Consider the following 24,187-nt stretch of genomic DNA (forward strand, 5'->3'; position numbering starts at 1 on the left):
TGGAAGGTATGCAGCCAAGATGGGAAGCCACTGTATAAACAGTCTGCTGTGAGTGCCGGGGACCTCATAGAGGTAGGCAACTTTTATGGTTTGTCTCACAGTGATATATATGAAAGAATGACCAAAGTCAACATACACACGCTTTTTATCTTGTATTAAATTAAGGCTTCTTGTGCTTGAATCTTTGAGATTATTCAAAGATTTCTAGATGTGCGTCATAAAGTTCTCAGTGTCAAACTAAACTATGTCACTGTGTGTCCCCGCATCACTGTGGTCAAGTGTCAAATAGATTTTCCCATCATAAAACACACGGTCAGTCCAGTGCAGCTGGGGAAATGAAACGGAAAAAGATGTGATATCCTGAGAAGATAGACAGAAAACATTGCTTTGGACTGATTGAAAATGTTTCGTTTCAGTGTGACAGTTTAATTTGACAGTGTATTTCGACAGTTTTTGATTTGAAAAAAGATTTTCTGAGTCTTGTTTGGTCAGAAATCCTTTAAATTTAGCAATATTTTTCATGTGCTAGTAAGCCCATTTTTTTATTGTCTTAATGTGCTTGTCGAATTTAAGGCCTGAGTATATAATTACACTTAGATTTCTAACACAGAGACTGCTGGTGTCCTTCTATCAATGTACCATACAGAGCATCCTGACGTACTATATTAAAGTGTGTTACAGCAGCTGTACAGCTGCCCAGAGGAAAGCGCTCCAGAGGGTCATCAGAATGGCACAGAAGATCATTGGCTGCCCTCTCCAAACACTAGAAGAACTGCACAGTTCCCAGTACTGCAAAAAAAGCCCACAATATTATCAGGGACAACTCACAACCTGGACACTCCGTTTGAACTGCTGCCATCAGACAAATGATACAGGGTCATTAAAACACAGTTTTTACCCCACTGCAGTGACTTTATTGAACAAAACAAAACATGACAATTGAGCAATATAATGTACAAGGGACCAGTGCAATGTAATGTACTCTTATGTGTGTATGAGTGATGAGTATTTGTTTGAGTGAGGAGTGTCTGTTTGTTTTATCCCTCTATTTTTATAATTTAACCGGTTTTATTTGTACTTTTATTGATTTTTTTGATGCACTGATGGCTTGTCACTTTTTTATCTTGTTGTAATGGTGACAATGACAATAAAATTCTATTCTATTCTATTCTATTCTATATGATATTGATATTGAGTCAAGATGATCTCTGACTTTTAGCCTTTCCCTTTTTGGGGGTGAAGTTGTAAAAAGGAATACAAGTGAAATTGAACCAGCAATGCTCATTTCTTTCTCCCACTGCCGTGTTTTGTATTGATTGTGATTTGCAGTACAGTGATACTTGCTTCCAGCTGTGCGAGCGCCCAGCCGCGCCCCCTGCTGTCCGCTGGCTGTAACGTGCTCACCTCTGATTGGCTGAGCGGTTGTCGGGACTCGGGAGTGTTACTGTTTACAGGAAACATGGCGTCTCTGTCTGCTGGAGAGCATCAAGAAATGGAAGGTTAGTGGCTAAATAGAAATGACTGCGGCCGGAGCGTGGGTGCATTAGTGTGGTAACACTGCAGCACATCTTTCTGAGTTTTTTCTTTTATCACGAGGCTTCGGGACGACTCGTTTTTCGTGTCTCCAGTCAGACCATCGTCCTCCTTGTGCTGGCTCGGAGGCTAACAACAAGACGTTAGCCCGTCGTTGTTCATTTATCATCAACGCTCATAATAACGACGATCGATATTTATTCCACATTTGTTCATTTATTGTACATCTTATTAGTCCAACAGCTATTTTTCTGCGCCGCTGCTTGTTTGTCCGTTTAAAATGTCTCTATTTTCGGTCGTAAACATGTAAAGTGGTAGCTAACGTGGTTAGCAGTGTGTAGCCTGTGTTTCATGTCAACCTTCTTCTGGAAAGCCGCTGTGGAGGATGGATAACCATCTGTGTTCCCATCCGCAGTGATTAACGCTGACAGATTGATGTCTGGCCCAGATATGATCTCGATTCTTTCCTTAAATTCACGGTTTTTTAACGCGTTTTAAAGCGCGGAAATCTGCATCATCACGGTGAGGCGGAGAACCAGGAACACCCACCTGGATGCTTCTCACAGCCCGGGGTGCTGCTTGGGGGGGGGGGGGGGGGGGGGGGGGGTAGTTAGAGTAACAGGGGGGTAAAATATTTGTTTATGAATGTACTGATCCTCTAAGGAAAGTGTCAACATTTTAATCGAAGTTTCTGAAACTCACTTTGAGATTTGTGAAACATTGTGTTTTGTTTTTTTAATCTATTGAGGTCAAAATTAAGCCGATTTTTATTTGTTGTTCTACGGGGGGTAGAACAACAAATAAAAAACGGCTTAATTTGGACCTCAAATTTGAACAGATTACTTCAATCACTTGTTTTGTAGAGCCCACTGAAGCCCACCTGGAGCCCACTGAAACAATCATAAAGCAGTCTCCTTTATCTTTACTAAAATAAAGCTTTATTCAATGCTTCTGTTGCCAACTCAGTTTAGATCTGACAGCCATTAGTGCAGTGTTTTTAAATGTTTTTTTTTTTGTTTTTTTTAACTCTAACAGTAACAGGTCCCATTTATGCATTTTCAAAAACAGAACTCACAAGAAATACTAAAGTTATTTTTTATTATAGTGTTAGGATTTTGATTTAAAAAAAGCATCTGACAACATTTAGATGTTTAAAATGTCCTTGCACAGTAGACAAACTTTTTTGTGAATCAGCAGTTGACTGTGACCCCACTGATGAAGCAGAAAGCGATGCCAAGACCGCATCACTGGCATTGATTATATATTTTATGTCTATGGTAGGTGTAATACAGGTTGATTGTGCTCATGGATTACACACAGTTTGCTGACGGCAGAACTGTTACAATGCACAAAGAGGCTCAATGATTCCTCAGGAGCTTGAGCACTGGGTCTGGTGTCTGCATCATATGAGAAGCGCATCATCTGAATGCGTGACGTGAACGTGATACATGTATAGAAAGACTCATTCGTTTTGTTTTTTTTTTCTTGTTTTTTTTCTTGTTGCAGTGGACCGAAGGGGTGAATCTGAGGAGTCAGGTGATGATGAGACGAGGAGGAAGAGTATCAACGGGGATGTGGACCCCAATCAGCCTACTGCTTCGAGTAACATCCTCATTATTCTCAATATACTCGCATAGAAATTGAAGCATTTAACAGCCACTGAACATTTTTTTAAGGCTGTCAAAGCGACTTAACATGAATATTCCACAAATGCTCATTCTACTTTATGACAATATTGAATTTCTGAACCGTTAATCCTCATGTGATGTGTCGTTGGGTTGTTTTTTTAATTCTCCTATAGGTAAAGAAGAGTCTCCAGTTGACATGGACACGATAACCTTGGACCCAGAGGAAGAGGTGACGTGTTTCATAAATCTCATCTTTCTTTTTTCTTTTTTAAACTTCCGTTTCCTAAATGGACCTCGCTGTACAGCATTTTTCATCGTGCTTTTCCATATTTAGCCACATTTACTCATTCATTTACATACTTTAATAAGCAAAAGTAACCATGTTATGTTGTACATCGTCTTTTGTTGCCATGGCCTTCCTGTGCAGGTGAGTATGGCGTAGCACTGATGCTGCTTTTAACGTGACGTCGTTTTCTTGTTATTGGCGGTTAGTGGCCGTAACTCCTAGCAGGAGTGGCTTTGTTGTAGTGAGGCGGCAGTTGTAAAGTTTCTGACACGGGCAGAAAATAAACTTAGGATGTGTGTGAGTGCACTGCTGAGACAACGGCCACCCACAAACCCTGCTCAGTGTATGACATAAGGCCACAGATTGTAAGCCGTGATTATAGATATCACCACAATTGTGCGTCTTTTGTCGGGGACCGTCAAAATCACAATGTTTGAGTGGGACTCACAACTGACTATAGGTTAAAGTGAATTAGACAAAATATTTTTTGCACAATAATTTGAAAATTAGCGCTATTGGAATTAATGAGATGAGGTGTTTTGTTTTTTTCAAATGTTAAAAATAAGAAATGTTTCATGCACAGATTTTGACCTTGGGTGTGGATGAACTCGGGACTGCATGCCATCTTAAATGTTGTGTGGTGTGTTCCAGGATGTTGATCTCGTTCATTGTCGTATTGGAAAAATTGAAGGACTAGAAGTGCTACAGAAGGCCAAAGTAAGTATTACTATTATTTGTATACGATGGTAAATGTCTGTTTTCACTTCATGACTTTCTTGTTGTTGTGTCCTGGCACACAGACACTCTCCTTACGACAGAACCTCATCAAGAAAATAGAAAACCTCGACAGTTTGACCTCACTGCGAGAACTAGACCTCTATGACAATCAGATCCGAAAACTGGAGAACCTGCACAACCTCACAGAGTTGGAGTAAGTCTCAAAAACTGTGGACCCATCGGCGATGGAATTGACTTCCTTGTATAGTTTCTGCAGCCCACGTGGCCGAGCAAACGAGGCACGCAAGCCTGACGAGACGTTCTTTGTTTTACCTTCCCACAGACAGCTCGATGTCTCCTTCAACATTTTGAGAAAGGTGGAGGGTTTGGACCAGCTCACTCAGCTCAAGAAACTTTTTCTGCTCCATAACAAAATCAGCGGCATTTGCAACCTGGATCACTTCTCAATTCTGGAGATGCTCGAGCTGGGCTCCAATCGCATCAGGGTGAGAAAATTAATACAAAATAAATTTTTAGAAAAGGTGAAAACTGTCCTGAGCTCCAGCTCTCTGTGACATCACTTAATTGAAGCCTTTTAGAATCTGGATGGAGGACTGAGAAGCCTTTGATGACGAACTTTTAATTCACAGTTTTCCTTCTTTTTGTTGTGTTTGCAGGTCATCGAGAACCTCGATTCACTCACGTCTTTGCAAAGTTTGTTCCTTGGCACGAATAAAATAACAAAGCTTCAGAACTTGGATGGTTTACACAACTTGACAGTTTTAAGCATCCAGGTATCCTCGCTCAAACCTGTCACTCACGGAACTTTTACAAAGGCAAAATTTGGCGACTACGTTCTGCACATCCGTGCCGTTGTTAATAAGTTTGCTGTATTTTTATTTGCAGAGTAATCGCATCACGAAGATTGATGGGTTACAGAACCTTGTCAGTCTGCGGGAGCTCTACCTGAGCCACAACGGCATTGAAGTCATCGAGGGCTTGGAAAATAATGTGAGTTAAAGAAATGTAACGACATATTGATTAGGGATCGGATCTCAAACTGTAGTTCTACGATCATATGAAAACAGTTGGGCTGTAATGTTTTTGTACTGCACCAGAAAACTATGATTGAAAGGAATTCGCTCCAGAAATGAATTCCGTCTTGCCGAACCTCGGCTGGAGTGTATATCTGTAGCTCATCCTAACGCTGCCGTCACTCAGCCTGGCAGGTCCGATGTGCGATGTCCCGGTGCCAACTCTTCTTTGAACGACGCATCTTTATTACAGACTCGACAAGACAGAATGGGCGTTTTAAAATCCAAATGAAGCAGCCCAGTTCTCACATATTCTGAGTGAAAGTCACACTATTATGTCTGAAGATTACTCCCAGCACGTACTTTGTTTCATGATGTTGGACCGAAGGAATTTCACTTTAAAAGACCTTTCTGCTAACTGCTGTTTGGATAAGCAACAAAAACTCTTCTGAGAGGCTTTAATTTGCAAGTCTGTTGAGAGACCCGCAACTGTCCTCTAACGTCTTGGTTACATAGAATTTGAAGTTAAATCCAGTTCCAAACTTCACTTATTCCTTATTGTCTGATCACTTGTAAAATCTTAAGGGAATTAAGGCAGATGAGTAAAAAAAATCTAAACATTTTTCATTGAAGTTTTCAAAACTGTTTTTTTGTAGTGTTTTTACCATGGAGTACGTGGAATGTCTCACTTTGATTGTGTTCCCGATAATGGAAATGTTTGTTTTCTCTCCTTAGAAAAAACTTACTACCCTGGACATCGCGGCCAATCGAGTAAAGAAAATCGAAAACATCAGCCATCTGACAGATCTGGAGGAATTCTGGGTACGAGTAGTTTGCAGTTAAACCAGAGTGGTATTGAGGGATTTCTTAGGGTACCTGGAGTTTCTCCCTCAATTTAAAGACACTTTAAGACCATTAAAGACCCTGTGATGGACTGGTGGCCTCTCCTCTATATACTGGATATACTATATCAACTTTTTGAACAATGGTTGCTTATCTAAAGCTGATATAGAAGATAGATGGATTCTTGTGTATTGAAGTACCAGTTGTGACAGACAAAAAGGCACCATTTTACTTTATCTGCTCATGAGGTGATAAGTTCTCTGATTCTGTGGTAGCGCACACATCAAGGCTCTTCTTGGCTCTTCTCCTCACCGGAATCTAAAAATCAAGCTAAATGATTGTTACAAAGGATGGTGAGGCTATAAAAAGGAATGAAAGCGCTCCCGGCAGGAATGAATTCAAAAAGAACATTAAGAATCGGTGCCGGCAAAACTGCAGAAACAGAAGCGGAGTTGCAGAAAGGTGTAGCTTAAGAGTGAAGGTGTAAAGCTCAATGGTTGAGTCTGTTCTATGACTACCAGAGGAGCTGTATTTACGTGACGGTATTCACGTTGTGTTCCCATTGGCTTCCTCTTTCCTCAGATGAACGATAACCAGATAGACAACTGGTCAGATCTCGATGAGCTGAAGAACGCCAAGTCCCTGGAGACGGTTTACCTCGAGAGAAACCCGCTACAGAAGGATCCACAGTACCGGCGGAAGATCATGCTGGCGTTGCCCACTGTCCGCCAGATCGACGCTACCTTTATTCGCTTCTAGACCTCGCTGCGTGCGATTCACCCGCCGACCTCCCGGTGTACACCCCCCCCCTTCCCGAACAGCCTGCCTGCCTGCCCCCGCCAACCAGAAGCAAATCACACACGGCCTCACTGAATCACACGCCAACACCTAACTCCCCCACGGCTCACTCAACATACATGTATGCACTCATTTAAAGTTTGATCGACGCTATTGTGTGGAAGCTTTCTAATTTATTACGGTGGTACTGTGAAAAAGGAGACTCTGCCCTACACTCATCATTCATTTCCTCATTTTTCTTCTGCTCTTTTTTTTCTTCTTCTCTTTGGGGCGTGATTGACCGTGCAGTGCACATCAGCAAAATAAGAGCTAAAGTCTCATTTGTTACATTATTGAAGTTGTACCGTGGTTCTAGAGGAAAGGGTGAGTTTACGCCGACACTGCAGAACGATGCTGTCCTCAAAAACGTGACACTCGGGGCAAAGGAACAATAAAGGGAGAATCCAGACGATTAACAATTTGACTCTCCAGAACGATACTGAACTTTCTGCTCGGCTTTAGCAGTATTAAACATCTGAAACGCGGCCTCGTCAACAGCAATTCATTAAAGTGGCACTAACAAATATGCTGTCTGAGGACATATCCTCATGGAGTCGTTTCAGTAAACTGGCATCCTGACAAGTTTTGATTTTAGCCGCCTTGTTTATTCTTTATCTCAACCTCTTTGTTTGAGCTCAAAAATCCATTTGCTGATTAACAAGTGTGACCTCTGCAAGTAAAAGACAACTTGTGGGAATGTAAAATCAGAGTTAGAGTTAATAAAGATTGTTTTGTGTGGCGGTGTATTAGGGCTACTTCAGGACAAATGGATTTTTCAGATTTGAAAGTCATTTTGTCAGGATTAGGGATTAAACATAAAAAAAAATTAAATTATCAAGAATAAAGACTAACGTTTTTTTTTGTATGGAAACATAGATTTAAAATATAGAAAACAATCTGTCTTAAATAAAAATAGCCCTAATACTCTGTTATATCTGCCCATCTGTAATTAGTGGTACTGCTGTGTTTTAAACCTTATGTTGACACTGTCACTGATTACGGCCTCGCTTAACCTTTTTCAACTTTCATCAACTTCTTAAGGGTTATTAAGCTCATAACATTTAAATGTTTTTCAATTAAATTTGCTTTGTGGAATGATCTCCTGAAAGTGTTAAAATATATTATATAATCTGCTTCAGACGTTTTTAGGACACATTCAGATCTTTGGAGTCCACATATAAACAGACACAACAGTTCTGGGCCTTTAAGATTAGTTTAGGACAGGGGTCTCTGGTCCCGGAGAGCTTCTCTTTCCTGGGGCTTGGTGATGATTGGAGATTTAGGTGTGATGAAGTAGGAAGAGAGCTAAAATATGCGGGTCCAGGGTTGGAGACCACTGCCTTAGAAATTAGGGGGTTAATTATCCTACCTCCTATACAGGTGTCCTTCAAAGTAACCTTACGAGGACTATCTCAAATTAGAAAGATGACTTATCTCTGCGTAATTCTCTGCAGTTGAGTTACTCCGTTTTATATGAATAAAGCAGTTCATTTTCTTTGGATCAAATAAAAAGCTAACGTGAATAAAGTATATAAGCGTCACATTTCAATGCGTTTTAGCTGGATTAGATGAGTGTTCAGCTAATCCATGGTGTAATACAAGATGCACATCAGTAAGTTTGTTTTTGTTTTTTTAAATCGGGCCTTTAAATCGTAATCTATCCTGTTGAATAAAATTAAGTCTCTAATTGCAGGCAGGAGAATAACACTAAGAATACTGGTTTGATTTGTTGTTTCTTTTTCAAACGTATGGAGAGAAATATTATCACAACCACTTTAAGTTACATCTTACTCATAACCGTAGCACATTTATGATCCCATATCAGACTATCAGCAATGAAATGTTGCTCCACTGATGTGAATGTAACATTACTATACGCTCAGATTAACTACAGTGACTGTACAATTGGCCAGCGGGATTGTAAATGTCCCCTTTGTGTATTTGTAAATATTGGTTGTACACCTCATGATGTAGAAAGTTCAGTGCCATGTTCCCCATCCCTTTGTAAAGTGACGCACTTCTCTTCTTTTGTTTATGCCGGGCAGCACAACAGATTCTTGTGAGATACAGTGATTAAGAGAATAAGACCTCAATCGGTCAGCAAGGGAGCAATTACTCGAAAACAAATGAGCTCCTTGTTGTTGGAACTGATTCTTCAGGTTTTTGACGTGGTTGATGAAGATTTCAAACTGAATGTATTATGCAAATAACAATAAAATTACACGACTTAAAGAAACAAGTATTTTTAATGTCTAAGTTGTAAATTCCTTTTTGACACTTGATGTACCAACCAGTGTGACAAGGATTCATTATTATTTACTAAATATTTTGAATTAATTTCTGGGCCATTTTTAGTTATTATTGGGGAATAATTTACAGTCCTTTTTCAGATACTACCTAATAATATATTTTTCAAGGAGCAAACAAAAGAATGGATAGAAGTATATGGATTATTGGATTTAAAAGCAGCTTTTGTTAGTTAAAACATTGTTAATATAACAGGCTATAAACCAGACTAATAACAACTTACGTAATAAATTCAAATATATCTAAAGTAGGAACAAACTAATCAATCTATTCATTTTATCCACCCCCAAAAAAATAAAAGATAGTTCAGAGAAACTTTGGAACGTTAATGTTGACTTTGTTGATTTCAGTTTATCCATTGAAAGCATGTAGACAGACTATTACTACCATAGTTATTATTATTGAAAGAGTGTTTTTGAGTAACTGTTTTGTGATTAGTCAATCATGTAAGGGTCATTGTATTGCTCTGCCATATCAAAAATATCGTAATCTGCCGAAATTAAACCAAAAAAGAGCATTCTTGAATATTTTTCTTAATTTAGCAAATTGCAATTTACAAAATATATATGGCACAGTAACATTGTTTTACGTTTTCTGTCAGGCAATAGGCAAGCGTCACAAAATGCAAGATAATAAAAATATAGAAGAAGTAAAATAAAAAGAAGAAAGTGGAATAAACAAATATATAGGGGAAAGGGGCTCGGATTTCTCAGTAAGGTTAAAATCCTCAACTACAGGTTTAACAACATTCTTTTTCCTCCATAACAGATGAAAAACAGTGACGTGGTCCCATATGAAAAGCCTGAAAAATTGTCTTTGTTTTCTATATCAATTTTTTGTGTATATAGAATTTTACAGTAATTAAAAATGTGTTAATGGCCAAACAAGTATACCAAATAAAACGTTATTTTAAGGGCTGAACACATTCTTGAAGAAACGAATGAACTTCATATGAACTACATTCCCACAATGCAGCGGTGGCCTGTCGTGACGTTGGGGCTCGCGCCGCGCCAGACTCGCCGCGCATGCGCCACATCTATGTTGTTGTTTGTGGCGGTAAGATGGCGGCGTTCAGAGACACCTCGGCTCCGGGGGTGAACGGGTTAATACAACAATTCACAGCAATAACAGGTAAAAATAACATTTTATTCCGCGTTTTGTCCGTCGGGTCGGTGTGTGTGGTCACACGAGAGGGCCCCTGTCGCCTCTAAACTCCACAGAACGCGCGCGGGGAACAGAAAACGGCTGTTTGCTGCTGCTGTGTGTCTGGCGCTGCCAATGCTGGGCAGAGGGGGAAAGCTCTGGCAGTTTTATGCTAAACTCTCGAAAAATGCTCCGAAAATGCTTCGTGCGGCCTCCAGCTATGCATAGTATATCTCACGGGAAGTTGGAAACGTGTTATTTTCTTAGTGGTGCCGGTACTATGGACTACTTTGCCTGCCTGAGGTGGCTTTGCTGCTCTTTTTGCACCGCTTGCTGTGTGATAATGTGGAATGGACGTCGGCTGTACAACATTTCCCTTCTTCATCACCAGTCAGCCTTCGCGGTCTCTTTCTGTCATGTTCGCCGGGACAGTGTCGCTTAACACTCCCGAAAGAGTCCACTTTCTGTCTCGGGCTGTGGGCACGGGGGTCCTATGTAGCTCATGTGGCCTTTGGCGGGATGGACAATGTTTATATTTAAAGTTATTTATCGTAAAAGACGAGGTAGCCAGTTCAGGGGCTGCTGCCAGACTTGGAAAGTGAAACAGACATGCGCAGAACACACCACAGACCTCTGCAGCCACTCGGTGCCATACACGCCGGAAAATACAAATTAATAAGTGTGTTGTGTTTTTTTTTAAACATGCATGGGATTGAAATGCGATTGTATTTCGTGGCGGGTTGTGATCTGTAGACTTTTTAAGAGTTTTTTGTTGTTTTTCATCGTGTTTGTTCGGGACGACAACGAGCCACCTTTAGATTGATTGAACTGTATCTTAGAGCAAAATAACGTTTATTAGCGCCCATTTATGCCTCACGTTGTTGTGTGCTTATATAGGTCAAAATAATATCTACCAATTATGGTTTACAAATAGTAAAATCTCCAAAACCCTTTATGACAGCAGCGGTGTGAATGGATCATTTTAGCTGTATATAGTATGAGATTATATATATATATTATAACCACATCAACAACTTTTATTTACTTTACAGGAACTGATTTCAGTACCCGAGTTTCCAATGAAAGTAAAGGGTAAATAATCAAATACTGTACTCGGGGGAATAGCAGTTATATAACTGTGGCAATGACAATCTGTGTAAGCAGATACAAAGTAAATAGTGATGTAAATGGATTTTGCACCGGGGTGTATTTGGTGTGTGCATAGCAACATGTATGAGTTTTCTGAATTGATGTAGAAATTAAGTGTTCAATTTGAATAGCAATACCTTTTATATCTGCATCTGCCGATGTGCCATCACATCAACAGTGTGCACTGTATTCCATTATGTCACTGCAACATTCAGAAGTCCTCCCAGCAGATTGATAAAAATAAATTCTGAGCTTCACAAAAGACCAAATGCTTCACAAAATAGTTTTCACTCCTGCAAAGTGAGTTTTAATTGGCACATGACATTTCTCTTTATTAAAGCACGATCATAGTAATATGATAATACCAAAAGTTTTATTTTTCATGCATATAGCTTTATATATAACAAGTATTGAGGTACGCTTTACAATTAACTTGTATCTGAAATACTCAGACAGGCATTACTATGTGAAACGGATGACTCTGTTTTGTAAAGTTCTCTGAATCCTGAACTCTTTGGCTTCAACTCATTTGAATGGTTCTGCAGTTAAGGTCAGTTATGGAATGACAGAAAATATTGTTTAATAAAACATGCATATTTATGTTGTACAAACTTATGACAGAGTTCTTTAAAAAGGAACGTGAACAAATGAAATTTTTGTTTATATAGAACAGAACCGTATTTAAAAAGAATTTAGAGCCACTAAATGTCAGTTTTTGAAAATGCCAGTTGTTCTGCCAATATCCTGGTCTTGATTCCTGTAACCACAACATTTATATTATCAGTATTTTTGTCCCCAAAAAAATGGCATTGTTCAAGTTCAAGAGAAGAAAAAAAAAACTTGAAGACTGTTGAAACTGTTAAATTTATTTTCGTCAAAATATCATCTGGTTTTATCCCCATTATCCAAGTTCTACAGGTGAAGATGTACATCTGCTGTGTTGTTTATTTTATCTTAAAATCTGGTCATTGTCAGGTTTCTGAAAGATATTCAGCTTATCAGCTAACAATTTCAGTGGCTTCGCAATTGTATATATCTATAAATCAATTGATTCACTTGTGCAGGGGCCACAGAGAGCGTCGGAAAACATATGCTGGAAGCATGCAACAACAACCTGGAGATGGCAGTGACCATGTTTCTGGATGGAGGCGGGATCGCTGAGGAGCCCAGCACCAGCTCCAGTTCAGCAGCATCAAGCAGCAGAGCCCCCCCGACAGAGTGAGACCATAGTCACTTCAACACAAGCTACTTTCAGGCAAAAGAAAAACAGACCTTAAATGTCACTAATTATCCTTCTTCATTTTCCTTCCTACAAAATGAGGTGGGGGGGATGCATACACACAGGCATGCATGCATACAGGCATACCTAACATATTTTTAAATGCTTGTAAGTGTGCAAGTATATTTCTACACTCACAAAAACACACATAAAGCTATATGATTATACACTATGTACCTCTGTGTAGACTGTAGACATCGATGCATACATAACATGAGCCTGTAGGGCTTTAATAATAGAATTAGTAAATGACATATACAATTGAAACGATTTTTTTGTAAAAATCAATGTAAATATGATATACATAGATTAAAAATCTTCAGTTAAAGTTTAAAGAAGGAACGATAAACATTCTCTAAATTGACATATTAAGAAACACTACATTAAAACAAGACTAGAAAAAATGCATTTTAGGTGATGGCATAGGTTATAAATATCAGTATGTTTGTAGAATGAATAAGTTGATATACTTTTTACAACAATTCTGTTTGTTTTGTCTGATGTTTTAGTGAAGTACGAGCACCAATTCCCCAGAAGCAGGACATACTGGTGGAGCCAGAACCACTATTTGGAGGTATCAGTCAGTTGAATCCAAACACATAGTTGTTCCTGTTTAAAATAGCTGGTGCGTGTGAATTTTTAATGTCCGTTATATATATTTAGTGCCAAAGCGAAGAAGACCTGCTCGGTCCATATTCGATGGTTTCCGAGACTTCCAAACAGAAACAAGTGAGTGAAATTAAGCTTCCCCTCTTTAGAAAAATTATACATAGTGGTTGCAATGGAGCTAGAGTTTCATTTACTGCTAACACGAAGCTCTGTTCCATGTTTTGATTTTCCCAGTCCGTCAAGAACAGGAGCTGCGGAACGGTGGAACAGTGGATAAGAAACTGAGCACCCTGGCCGACCTTTTTCGTCCACCCATTGAGCTCATGCACAAAGGCAGCTTTGAGACGGTGAGGAGTCGCTCCGGGGATGCTTTCCCCTGCACCTTTATTCACTTTTGTTTGAAGTCTCGGTGAAATCTCAGATGGCTCTTTACTTCACAGGTGGGAAACCCAAAAAAATAAAAAAAACCTGTACCCTCACTCTCCCAAGAGAAGACAGGCTTTTGTTCCTTTTTCTTACATTTCTAATAGAGCTGATAGCTTTTTAAAGCTCTGGAAAGGATGATCTTTTTTCCTCATATTCAGTTTTCTTTATCTACGGTATCTTTTATACTTACTTTGTCCAACGTAGAGTTGCAGGGAGCTGAGCCTTCACCCAGCTGACTCTGGATCAAAGCCAGTTCACATTTTGGACACTTCGTCACAGAGAAAACACATTGATTTACACACTCCTCCACAAAGATCTCCATCTCGTGGCAACGTAAAGTCACCAATTAACCTAACAAGCTTTTGTCCCTGGAGGACGTTCAGAGCATGCAAAGGGAGAACATGCGACTCTGGACCAAAAAACTCTACATCTCATACATACCTTTTGATTAGCTGTCTTTTTTAAAAAAAAATTTTTTATCTCAGGTCTTTAAATGTTTTAGTTTTAGTTACATTTTGTCAGCACAAAGAAAGTCTGATCCCATGGAAGAGTGATAAAGTTTCAGCACCTTAGCAAAAAAAAAACTTTTCCACATTTCAAGAATACCTATAAAAAAGAAACTCCAGAATAGTTTCTGTTCTGTGTCTGAGCTTTGGCACCGTCTTTTAAATGTGGTCGTTAGTGCTGAATTCCTCGGTTGGATATATTTTGTGCACGTGGCTCACAGAATATACAAAACATGGCTGACCTTTGCGCCTTGATTAGTCCATCGTAAGACTCACGAGTGGAGCACTCGCTTCTTAACAAAACACAGCGCTCGCATATCGTTATATGTACCAGAACACTGTTGAGACGCGTCAGAGGATTGTGTTCCGACTAAACTCAGACAGATTGACTTGAAATAATGAATGATTATCGAGGGGTAGTTTCTGTTAAAATGGGGCGTTGTCCATGCAGTGACTTTAAGATTCATATTTCAAGGACACAATTTAAAACCAAAACGAACTACTAAGTGTAAGGACTGCATAGTGGTGTAGTAGTTAGCATTCTCAGTATTTCATCAGTCCAAAGACATACCTGTTAGTTTAGTGGTGACGGTGGGGCTAGGATGAACTCCCTGTAAATCTAATCTATAAAAAGCAGGACGAGAGGCTTGATGCTTTGGCTGCTGGGCCTGAAATACACTGCAGATAGTTCCCAATAGGTTTCACCTTATTCAATTTTTTCTTTTTCTTTTTTCACTAAATTTGACGCTGCTTGTGTATTTTGGCTCTGAAGTCCAGGTGATTCAAGCTAATTGTTTCTTGTTACGGTGAATGAACTGATGCCGGTCGACACTGACTATACGTTCCGGTTTCTTATGCTTAAAGGCTAAAGACTGCGGGCAGCTGGAGAACAAGTGGCTAATGATCAACATTCAGAATGTTCAGGACTTTGCCTGCCAGTGCTTGAACAGGGACGTGTGGAGTAACGACGCAGTGAAGACCATCATCAGAGAGCACTTCATTTTCTGGCAGGTATGCAGTTTCAGAGCTCAACTCCAGGAAGTCCACCTTTTCACGCTCCTGCACGCTTCGTCTTTCAGTGATTCAGCTGCTTTAACTCGAGGAAGGAGTCATATTTAACTTTCTTGTTCATATTTTTGGTCATTCAAAATTGGATGTGGAGAAAGTAGTGCGAGGCTACTTTAAACAGAAATGCTGTGTCAGGGGACGGTTATGGTTCTAGTTGTTTCAAACAGCCAGTCTGTCAGATGGTGCGAAGACCTCTTTGAAGAAAGGATCGGGATAATTAATATGGACTTATTTTTGAACAATTATTGATGTTGCTTGTGTTGTAAAATTGAGAACTTTAGCCAAACCCACATAAACACTTCATTAACACAATAATTAAGAATTTAAGGAATAAACAATGTGTAATACTATAATATATAATATATAATGAGTGTGAAACTGATGGAAATTTCAGATTTCACAATTTATTGCCTGAAAGGTTTTTCTAAATGTCATCTACAATAGTTTGGATTCATCCTGTACACTACTGAGTTCAAATGTCTTACAATATATTGTGTTATTTTCAAAAACAAGGCCCTAAATATAACCTATTACTTTCCTTGGACAGTAAAACGTGTCATATTTTAACCTTTCCTAAAAATTTTTGTCAGACATCCTTTATTTATAGATGATGATGATGATGATGATGATGATGATGATGATGATGATGATGATGATGATGATGATGATGTTCTCTGCTTCATTCACATCTTCTGATGTGTGTTTTCTCCTTTATAGGTATATCATGACAGCGAAGAGGGACAAAGATACATCCAATTCTATAAGCTCAACAAGTTTCCTTACATTTCCATCCTCGATCCACGAACAGGTGAGTTCCTATGGAACGTTAATGATGCCAAGAAGTGCTTTTTTGCATTGTTTCACACATGGATTATTATTGACCTGCTTGGTTTTGATTGTTCTCCATTCAGGTCAAAAAATGGTCGAGTGGAACCAGCTGGACGTGGCTTCGTTCCTGGAGCAGGTGACTGGCTTCCTGGCAGAGCACGGGCAGCTGGACGGACCATCCTGCCACGCACCCCCTGCAAAACGAGCTCGATCAGTGGGTTTCTCGTAGACTATTCATCTCTCTCTCTCTCTCTCTCTCTCTCTCTCTCTCTCTCTCTCTCTCTCTCTCTCTCTCTCTCTCTCTCTCTCTCTCTCTCTCTCTCTCTCTCTCTCTCTCTGTGACTCTTGAGGGGGATTAGTTTGGGGAGCATCGTCTGTAACCCAGTGATTTTAAAAATATGCATAAAAATGTCAGTGACAGCTTAAAGCCTGTCCCTCGTGGTTTTTAGCTTTTAGTTTGATCTATTTGAAATGTCCACATATTAATGTAGTGGTTGGCACTCTTTTCCCATAGTGGTAATATCTTCCCTTTATTTTTTTTCTCTATTCTAGGAAAGTCTGATTGACGCCAGTGAAGACAGTCAGCTGGAGGCAGCGATCCGAGCCTCCCTACAGGAAACCCACTACGAGTCCTCAAATGCCCCTGAACCCCCCGACTCACCGCGATCAGACGACGAATCGGACGCGGAGCCTTTTTCCGACAGTGAGGGTCCCATCTCGGTTGACGGCTCAGACAGTGAAACGCCGGCGCCTCGCGAAGAGAAAAGTTCTGCCAGCAAGCACACCCCAGCCTCTTCAACCTCCTCGGCGTCGGCAACCTCTGCAGCCCAGCAGCGTCTCCACCCCGATAGTTCCACTTCTTCCCACAGAAAATCCCCGTACAAAGAAAACAACCACAGTCACAAGAAAGAGGAAAGCAAAAAGAACCACCTGGAGCCTTCGGCTGCAATTCCCCGCCACTCCCATCCTGATGGAAACTCTGGAGGGAATCACTGCGCTCAGAGAGCAGAAAGTGCTGGAAGCTCGAAGATCAGCACCTCGACGACCTGCGACGTCGACTGTCCTGATGACAACGGTATGACTTCATAACATCCTGTTTGGCCTCTCAGACGTGTGTGTGTGTGTGTGTGTGTGTGTGTGTGTGTGTGTGTGTGTGTGTGTGTGTGTGTGTGTGTGTGTGTGTGTGTGTGTGTGTGTGTGTGTGTGTGTGTGTGTGTGTGTGTGTGTGTGTGTGTGTGTGTGTGTGTGTGTGTGTGTGTGTGTGTGTGTGTGTGTGTGTGTGTGTGTGTGTGTGTGTGTGTGTGTGTGTGTGTGTGTGTGTGTGTCAGAAATGAATCTAGATAGTTTATCCAGGTCGTTTTACTAGAAAGCAAAGTTTACAAGTCAGACTCCTTTGTTTTCACTTTTGATTGCAACTTGCGAGGAACCGGTTCGCAGCTCAGCTGCATATTTAACAGAAGAATTGGGCTCACTTCGAGGACACTTAAGGGACTGATAAGAACTCTGTGTATCTAAATACTGGGAGTATTTCAAAGGGCGGAAAGGAGATAAATGTTTAGTTTGAAGCAGCCTCACTGCAGCAGGACTAATATTCCAGTTGTCAAGACGAAGTGATGGTTGATCGCCTTGATTACCTGTGGGTTTAACATATTTAGAATGTATTCAGAAAAACTGTTTGTTAAAAGGGCCAATGATTGGTGGCAACCAAGTTAAATGATAAAGTATTTTAGTTTTCCACTATGTGTCACTTTTCCGTCATGGAGTAATGATGCACACAAAGCTGCAATAAAAAGATAAGAAGTTTGAAGGGAGCAGCTGGAGCCAGGGCTTGAAGATAACGTAGTCTGGCAGTTCAGATGATTGAAAAATAAATGCCACCTTTGTGAAGTAAAAAGCGATCATGTCGTGAAGTATTCTGCCACGGCTGCGATCAGGTACTGCAGGATGGCATTGGGACAGAAAGTGAAACACAATGGATTTTTAGCAAAATTAAGTTTCTTTTTTTTTTTCTTCTTCATTTTTTTTCATAAGAGCAGTGAGTGATGGCATCTCTGCTTTACTCCTCAACAAATGAATGACGGTCTTTCTTGTTTTACCCATGGAGGCTATGATTTCATTCGTACCTCAGACTTGTCTGCAGGCTATAACATGCTCCGACTGCACGGCCGAGTGAGGCTGTGTCGGGAGTCTGCACTGTCGCGCTGAGCTTTTCACTGCTACTTGCTCGTTGCCGGAGTGAAACTGCATGCTGTGTCGTACTTTATCACCTTCTAAAAATATGAGTGGGATCTTATTTGAAAACCCGCACCACGCACAGTGCATTCAGAAAGTATTTAGACGCTCTGTCACTTCCTGGTGCAGCAATAATCACTGATTTCGACTCGCAATGATACAGTAACTAAACCAAGGTAACTAAAGAGAGTGTTTTCTTTCTGTATTAACAATGATAATCAGTTTATGGCATTTGGAGTGTATTTTGAGTTGTTTTCCAGGTTAATAACCAAATTAGATTATTTTATTTTTTTTGGGGGGGGGGGGGGGGACTTTATTGAATTTCTACTTTTGCAATTAATACCAATTAAAGAAATTGTGAAAACAGCTGTATCTTCCCAAAAATATTTTAAATGCTTTGTTTCCACTTATTTTTTTTTTCTTTTCTTTTTTTGTCACAGGTCCTAAAGCCAGGCTGATGCTCCGCTACCCAGATGGACAAAGAGAGCAAATTTCTTTGTCTTCGAAAGCAAAACTTCTGGTAACTCAACACTATTTTTTTTCACTATCATTTTAAATCATTAACAGTTAGAGCAACATGGAGGAGCCAGACATTAAAGGGTTTGTATAATGCTGTGAAAATGTGTGCAAGTTCTTAAAAAAAACAGTAGTTGTTGGTCATTAGTTACTGCGAATGGAAAGTAATGAGTGACTTACTTACTAAAGTAGGCCAGCGCTCTGAGATTACATGTAGTTACATTGTCATGTTGCTGTCACTCATTAGCTGAGCGCTCAGCAGTGTGTGAGTCCGTTTAATGATTGATTCACAAGTTCAATTCAGCAGAAGGTAACCTCAGTTAGTTGGAGGAAGATGCTCTATATTCTGGATGTTAGCGCTTTATGTAGGAAACAGGCGAGTTTAGTGAATAGAGCAGATTTTCACTGGAGACGTGTCCCTCAAGAGACAGGTTTTTTAAGTAACAGTTACCAAGCCAACTGAAAACCTTAGTGACTGTACCTATGGTGAATGTCTTCATAGTGATCACTGATTGTACAGTGATCAAAGTGGTGGCGTAACAGTATTGATTTACTTTGGAGGATCATCACAACATTGCTTGTGAATCATGAATTGTTCGGAGATCTGCAGAAATAATCCAGAGGAAAGAAACTGAAACGGTGTTGCATTTGTGAAAAGGCACAAACACGGACTCCGATATTATTGAGTTGAAATCTAATAATGAAATGCAGCTTCTTTTTTTTTATTGCTAACATATCAGTCTTTGGTATTTGCACCCCCTCTCTTCAAGGCCCTGGTGAGACACGTCCAGTCCAAGGGATACCCCAACGAACGCTTCGAACTCGTCACCAACTTCCCCAGAAGGAAGCTGGCCCACTTGGACTATGACATCACGCTGCAGGAGGCGGGGCTTTGTCCACAGGAGACTGTATTTGTGCAGGAGAGGAACTAGTCTTCCCAGACACGTTCACTTTTTTGCTTGTCTGTATCTCTGGTAGACCTCACCCTCTCACCAATGATCTGGGACGATGTTACTGGCCTTGGTCCCATAACCTTCTGTTCTGGAAGTTAGCCCCTCTTTCTGTTTTTGCCCTGACAGCTGATAGTGGATGGACTTCTCTCAGCAGCGCCACGCCACTAGTCTGAATACTGACTGATGCTCTGCTGACAGCCTCGTTTCTTTGTAGTACAGTGATCGACAATTGGCCAGTAAGCTGTTTCAGACGCCAGCATTCTTTCATAGATTTCTTTTTCTATATTCTGCCCTGATGTGGGTTTCTTCTGGTTTTGAGGCACATCAGGACAAAATATATTCCACAAAGCTTTTTGAAAAGAAACATAAAACTCAGCGGATCACCAATTGATGATGGGCAACCAGGGACTTGTACAAAAGACTTACACCTCCCCGTGCAGGACATCAAATGTCAAAGTTTATTTTCTAGGTCTTATTATTTTCATTTACCCGGGGTGGGTAAAGGGAGACTCGTCCTTGTTTTCTTTTGACCCAAATTTGGTCTCAGTCATTGTTTTAACAGTTTGTAATTATTGGGAAGGAACGCGCACTCAAAAGAAGGTCTAAAAATCACAAGTCACAGAAGGGAATGAGTGGAAGGTGGTACATCTCATCAGTCGGACCTACACTGTACAGAGATGGCTTAGAGAGACTGATATTTAGCTGTAGTCATTGTTTCCTTTCTTTTTATATGCTGCCAAGAAATGATGCTGATGTTGAAATATAACCACCAAAAACCAGGGGATCTTCTGCTTGGTCTTTTGTTATTTTCTATTTCTGTGAACTGTTTTGTGCCATTTGAAACGTTTACATCCAAGAAACTGCAAGAAAAACATAGAGAGAGAGGAAAAAAAAAAAAGTCCAATTCAAACTGCAGCAATTCACAAATTAGATATGTACGACACAGGCTTGGAAATGTGGAATCTGTTTCCCCATCAACTGCCTGAAGCACTGAAACTTAGGAAATCATGAGAAGTGAAACTGACTACATTTATATGTTTAACTTTGTTGTGAGGGAAACCCACCAAGCAAACCCCATATCACACAAACGTCATTCTTAGTTGTGACAACAACAAAAAAAAAAAAAATACAAACTTTAACTGGAACCAGCACAACAACCTACAGTTTCTATTGTCATGAAAGCAATAGTTGTTTAAATGAAACTTTCTTCCAGGTTGGATGAGCTGAGCTCCATAAACATTTAAAATGTCTGCAAAAGCAACAGTTTGGCCAGGCCATGTTGAGTTGTCTTAACACAAGTTGCAGTGCGGCGGGCAAACACTGTCCCCTCCCAGGCTTTCTGTGTTGGGTTTGCATGTTCTTTCCGTGTGTGTGTAGAGGTTCCACATGTTTCCAATCCAAAGGCAGACTCAACTGTCCATATATGTGAGTGTTTGAATGTGTGGTCGTAAACGAATGGCAGCCTGCACAGATTTTTTTATTTTTAATCCCCCCCCCCCCCTACATTCAGTGACATTTCTCTGTGTGGACAGATGGTGGCGATAGCGTGCCTTTCATACATGTGAAGAAGCCATAAGGTTTAGGATTTTGAAATTTGTCTTTTGTCAGGCTGGTCCATTTTTTTTATATACTCTACAAATTCACAACATACTTTCATCTGATATTAATCTTCACTGTGAACATTGAAGTTACTGCTTTTTATTTTTCAGGTGGTTTTTTTTGTCGTTCTACTTAAGAAATACAATAATCACTCACCCATACGCATCTGTAAGAACAGAGGGTTTGTGTATTGACTAAATCCAGATGGCCTGTGTGGTAAAATATCAGTTTAAATTATAAGTTGAATACATTTCTCATTTCAGGGGCTGAAAAAACATTTTCTAACAATAATAAGGTTTCTATTCTACAGTGATGAGAATGAAATAGAACGAGTTGTTAAGACGTTGATATTAAGGTTGAATGAAGGACCAAAATCACTACCAACTGTTGACAATGGGTTTTATTTAATGCAAAAATATTTAGGTTTCATGCTTATGTTTGCATGCAGTTTTTTTCTTAATTAATTTTTCTTAGAATTGCTTGATCCTCCATAATTGACTTTTTTTTTTTTTAATTGGACTCCTATAGATATGATAAAGCTTGGGAAAAGGGAGTCACGGCACAAACGCCAGAAGCCAAAGACATTTTATCCTCACGTCAATTGTCGGTAGAATTCTGACATTTTAAATGAGCATTTTCCATCTGCAGACACTTTTATGCCAGCATGTTCGATCCATTCTAATGCTGTGTGTCTTCTATTTAAATAACTGAGGGCACATTTGCAGAGCTCCACATAGTCGCCTACATCACAGTGATAACTACATATTTTGGATACATTATATTAAGATTTAAGTATGTTTGGATCCAAGAGACTTAGTCTCCCTGTATGGAATGGACCGTCAGCTGAAAATTGATAAAATAATTCAAAAAAATAGAAGTAAAGCCAGTTTTGTGCATTTAATGACAGATTTGTGTTACTGCACCATCCAGTCCACCATCTGCCCAGTTTTCTAGTTGTGCAATGTAGCATGAATCACTACTTTCACTAGTAACACCTGCTGCCTCTTGTGTGACTCACTGCACCACCTGGTGGTGCAAAGTGGAAATGCAACAGCCGTGTAAAGACCAATGATGGCCGGTTAGCTTCTGAACCTCAGACCTTTAACATTTTGGGAGATCACTTTTATTATTTTTGACAGTCCGTGTTATTTTAGAATGTTTTTAACTGAAGATATGACATATTTGTCCTTTTGAAAATGAAACTGGAATATTACATAATTGTGCATTGATGAGTAAGTGGGGAAAGTTCTGACTTCTGAGTGGGGGGGGAAACTCTTATTTTTGCAGAGCTACACAATAAATAAGTACTTTAAGTGACACCACTTAATAACGACCTCAAATCACTGCAGTGGAAGTTAAAATGGCCTGACTTCATCCGTCTCTTGTGCAGTTTCTTTACAAAACGCTCTTAGCATTTCAATGTGTCGGGAGTATGAGTGGAAATCTCTTGTCAATACTGATATAAGATGATTTTATGTCGGTTGTTTCCATGTGTGTCGGTAACTGTGATTGCCTGCAGATTTCTGTTGGTCTGCCCTCGTGTCATGTGAGCACTGCCCACTGGAAAGTGGGACTGTCACGACTGGTCATTTTTCCAAAAACTTCAAGCTTAAATTCACATCTAACCGGACAGAAAAATATTATTTGGGGCGAAAAGTCTGATTTTTGCGAGAGCGTAACAGCAACAGCATGTGTTGGGCGCCAACGGTCAGAGTTGACAGCTGTACAAACAGATGAGGACACTGGCGTCGCTCGAGACGTGCAGGCCTTCACCTCCTGCTTTTAGTGTAAAAGAACAAAAGGTGGGTGCAGTGAGAGGACAGCTCAACCCATTTTCCCTAAATCGGCGTGGAGTCCCGAGCAACTGGAGCATTTCAGCAGAACTTATGTCTTCAGAGAGAAACGACTACTGTCAAATCAGTTAAAACCCAAACGTACGGTTTTTTTTCCGCTCAACTCCTAAAATGTAAATCGAGAGTTCCAGTGCAAATTTGAAAGCTGAATTTTATTCTTCAGGGTTGAAAATGTGATGAGGTAACGCTGTCAGCAGCCCCGAATCCAGGTTTGTTTTAAGGACTAAACTGTTGCATAAAAAAAGGCTGTTCACCCCAAACACACCGAGGACCACTCCGTCCTTTCTCAGAACGGATCAATAATGAGTTAATGAGTGATCGATGCACTTTTGTTCTCCCAAACAGTTTGTAGGACCAGTTCACCAGTTTTACACATGAAGTTAAAGAACATCTGCTGAAACGGCTCAATAATTTAATTTGTGGCTTTTTGCGGATGTTTGTGATATTATCTGAAGAAGCAAAAGAGAAAGTGAACCTGATTTGTTTTTCTTTTGCAGTTTGGGCTTTTCACTAAGTAGCGGTCTCACAATTAATGAAGGGCTGCTGCATTTTTTTTTAAATCACTTAATGATTACTAAAGATTTGCAACTCCTCAATTAGGCAGTCTGCAGACTTCATGATGGATTTTCTGATTGCTTTAGTTCTCAGTAAGCATAGATGGACTTTCCTTTGGTTGGTTGTGGCAAATCGAGATATTTGATGGATTAAAACTGAACCATGTTTCTCACCTATTTTCATTGTAGAGACAAATAACTAAAAACTCCCTCCCAGTCCTCAATTGTTGAACTTCATACAGAACATGAATGGATACGTTATAGATTTTATTCCCCCTACCAAGTTA

At 40.0% G+C, this 24,187-nt stretch overlaps 2 protein-coding genes across 3 annotated transcripts; both read left to right on the forward strand.

Annotated features, from left to right (window-relative positions):
• Window positions 1–1,422: 1,422 nt before the first annotated feature.
• Window positions 1,423–9,107, forward strand: ppp1r7 (protein phosphatase 1, regulatory (inhibitor) subunit 7). Its single transcript, XM_080484644.1, has 10 exons — window positions 1,423–1,499; window positions 3,040–3,135; window positions 3,335–3,390; window positions 4,099–4,164; window positions 4,248–4,378; window positions 4,508–4,670; window positions 4,842–4,958; window positions 5,071–5,175; window positions 5,934–6,020; window positions 6,624–9,107. Exons 1-10 carry the CDS (start codon window positions 1,460–1,462, stop codon window positions 6,798–6,800), a joined length of 1,038 nt encoding a protein of 345 aa, XP_080340770.1. The 5' UTR covers window positions 1,423–1,459; the 3' UTR covers window positions 6,801–9,107.
• Window positions 9,108–10,210: 1,103 nt separating this feature from the next.
• On the forward strand, window positions 10,211–22,824 carry ubxn7 (UBX domain protein 7; the record flags this gene model as incomplete). Of its 2 annotated transcripts, none has more annotated exons than XM_080473258.1 (11): window positions 10,211–10,316; window positions 12,542–12,695; window positions 13,266–13,330; window positions 13,420–13,485; window positions 13,600–13,712; window positions 15,162–15,308; window positions 16,083–16,173; window positions 16,277–16,407; window positions 16,746–17,268; window positions 18,866–18,945; window positions 19,712–22,824. In XM_080473258.1, the coding sequence occupies 11 exons, from the start codon at window positions 10,211–10,213 to the stop codon at window positions 19,871–19,873; spliced, it is 1,638 nt and encodes a 545-aa protein (XP_080329384.1). In that variant the 3' UTR covers window positions 19,874–22,824. The 2 variants fall into 2 exon arrangements, with proteins under 2 accessions (XP_080329384.1, XP_080329385.1); XM_080473259.1 differs by having other exon boundaries at window positions 10,223–10,316; window positions 13,573–13,712.
• Window positions 22,825–24,187: the final 1,363 nt, after the last annotated feature.

The sequence above is a fragment of the Lipophrys pholis genome, assembly GCF_963383615.2.
Source record: "Lipophrys pholis genome assembly, chromosome: 1".
NCBI lineage: Eukaryota > Metazoa > Chordata > Actinopteri > Blenniiformes > Blenniidae > Lipophrys > Lipophrys pholis.

Excerpts from the sequence above, each read along its gene's own strand:
- ppp1r7 (XM_080484644.1), top strand. The coding sequence starts at position 1,460 with ATGGCGTCTCTGTCTGCTGGAGAGCATCAAGAAATGGAAG. Across the intron at positions 4,165-4,247 it reads AAGTGCTACAGAAGGCCAAA|ACACTCTCCTTACGACAGAA; the intron begins GTAAGTATTACT and ends CCTGGCACACAG. Across the intron at positions 6,021-6,623 it reads CAGATCTGGAGGAATTCTGG|ATGAACGATAACCAGATAGA; the intron begins GTACGAGTAGTT and ends CTCTTTCCTCAG.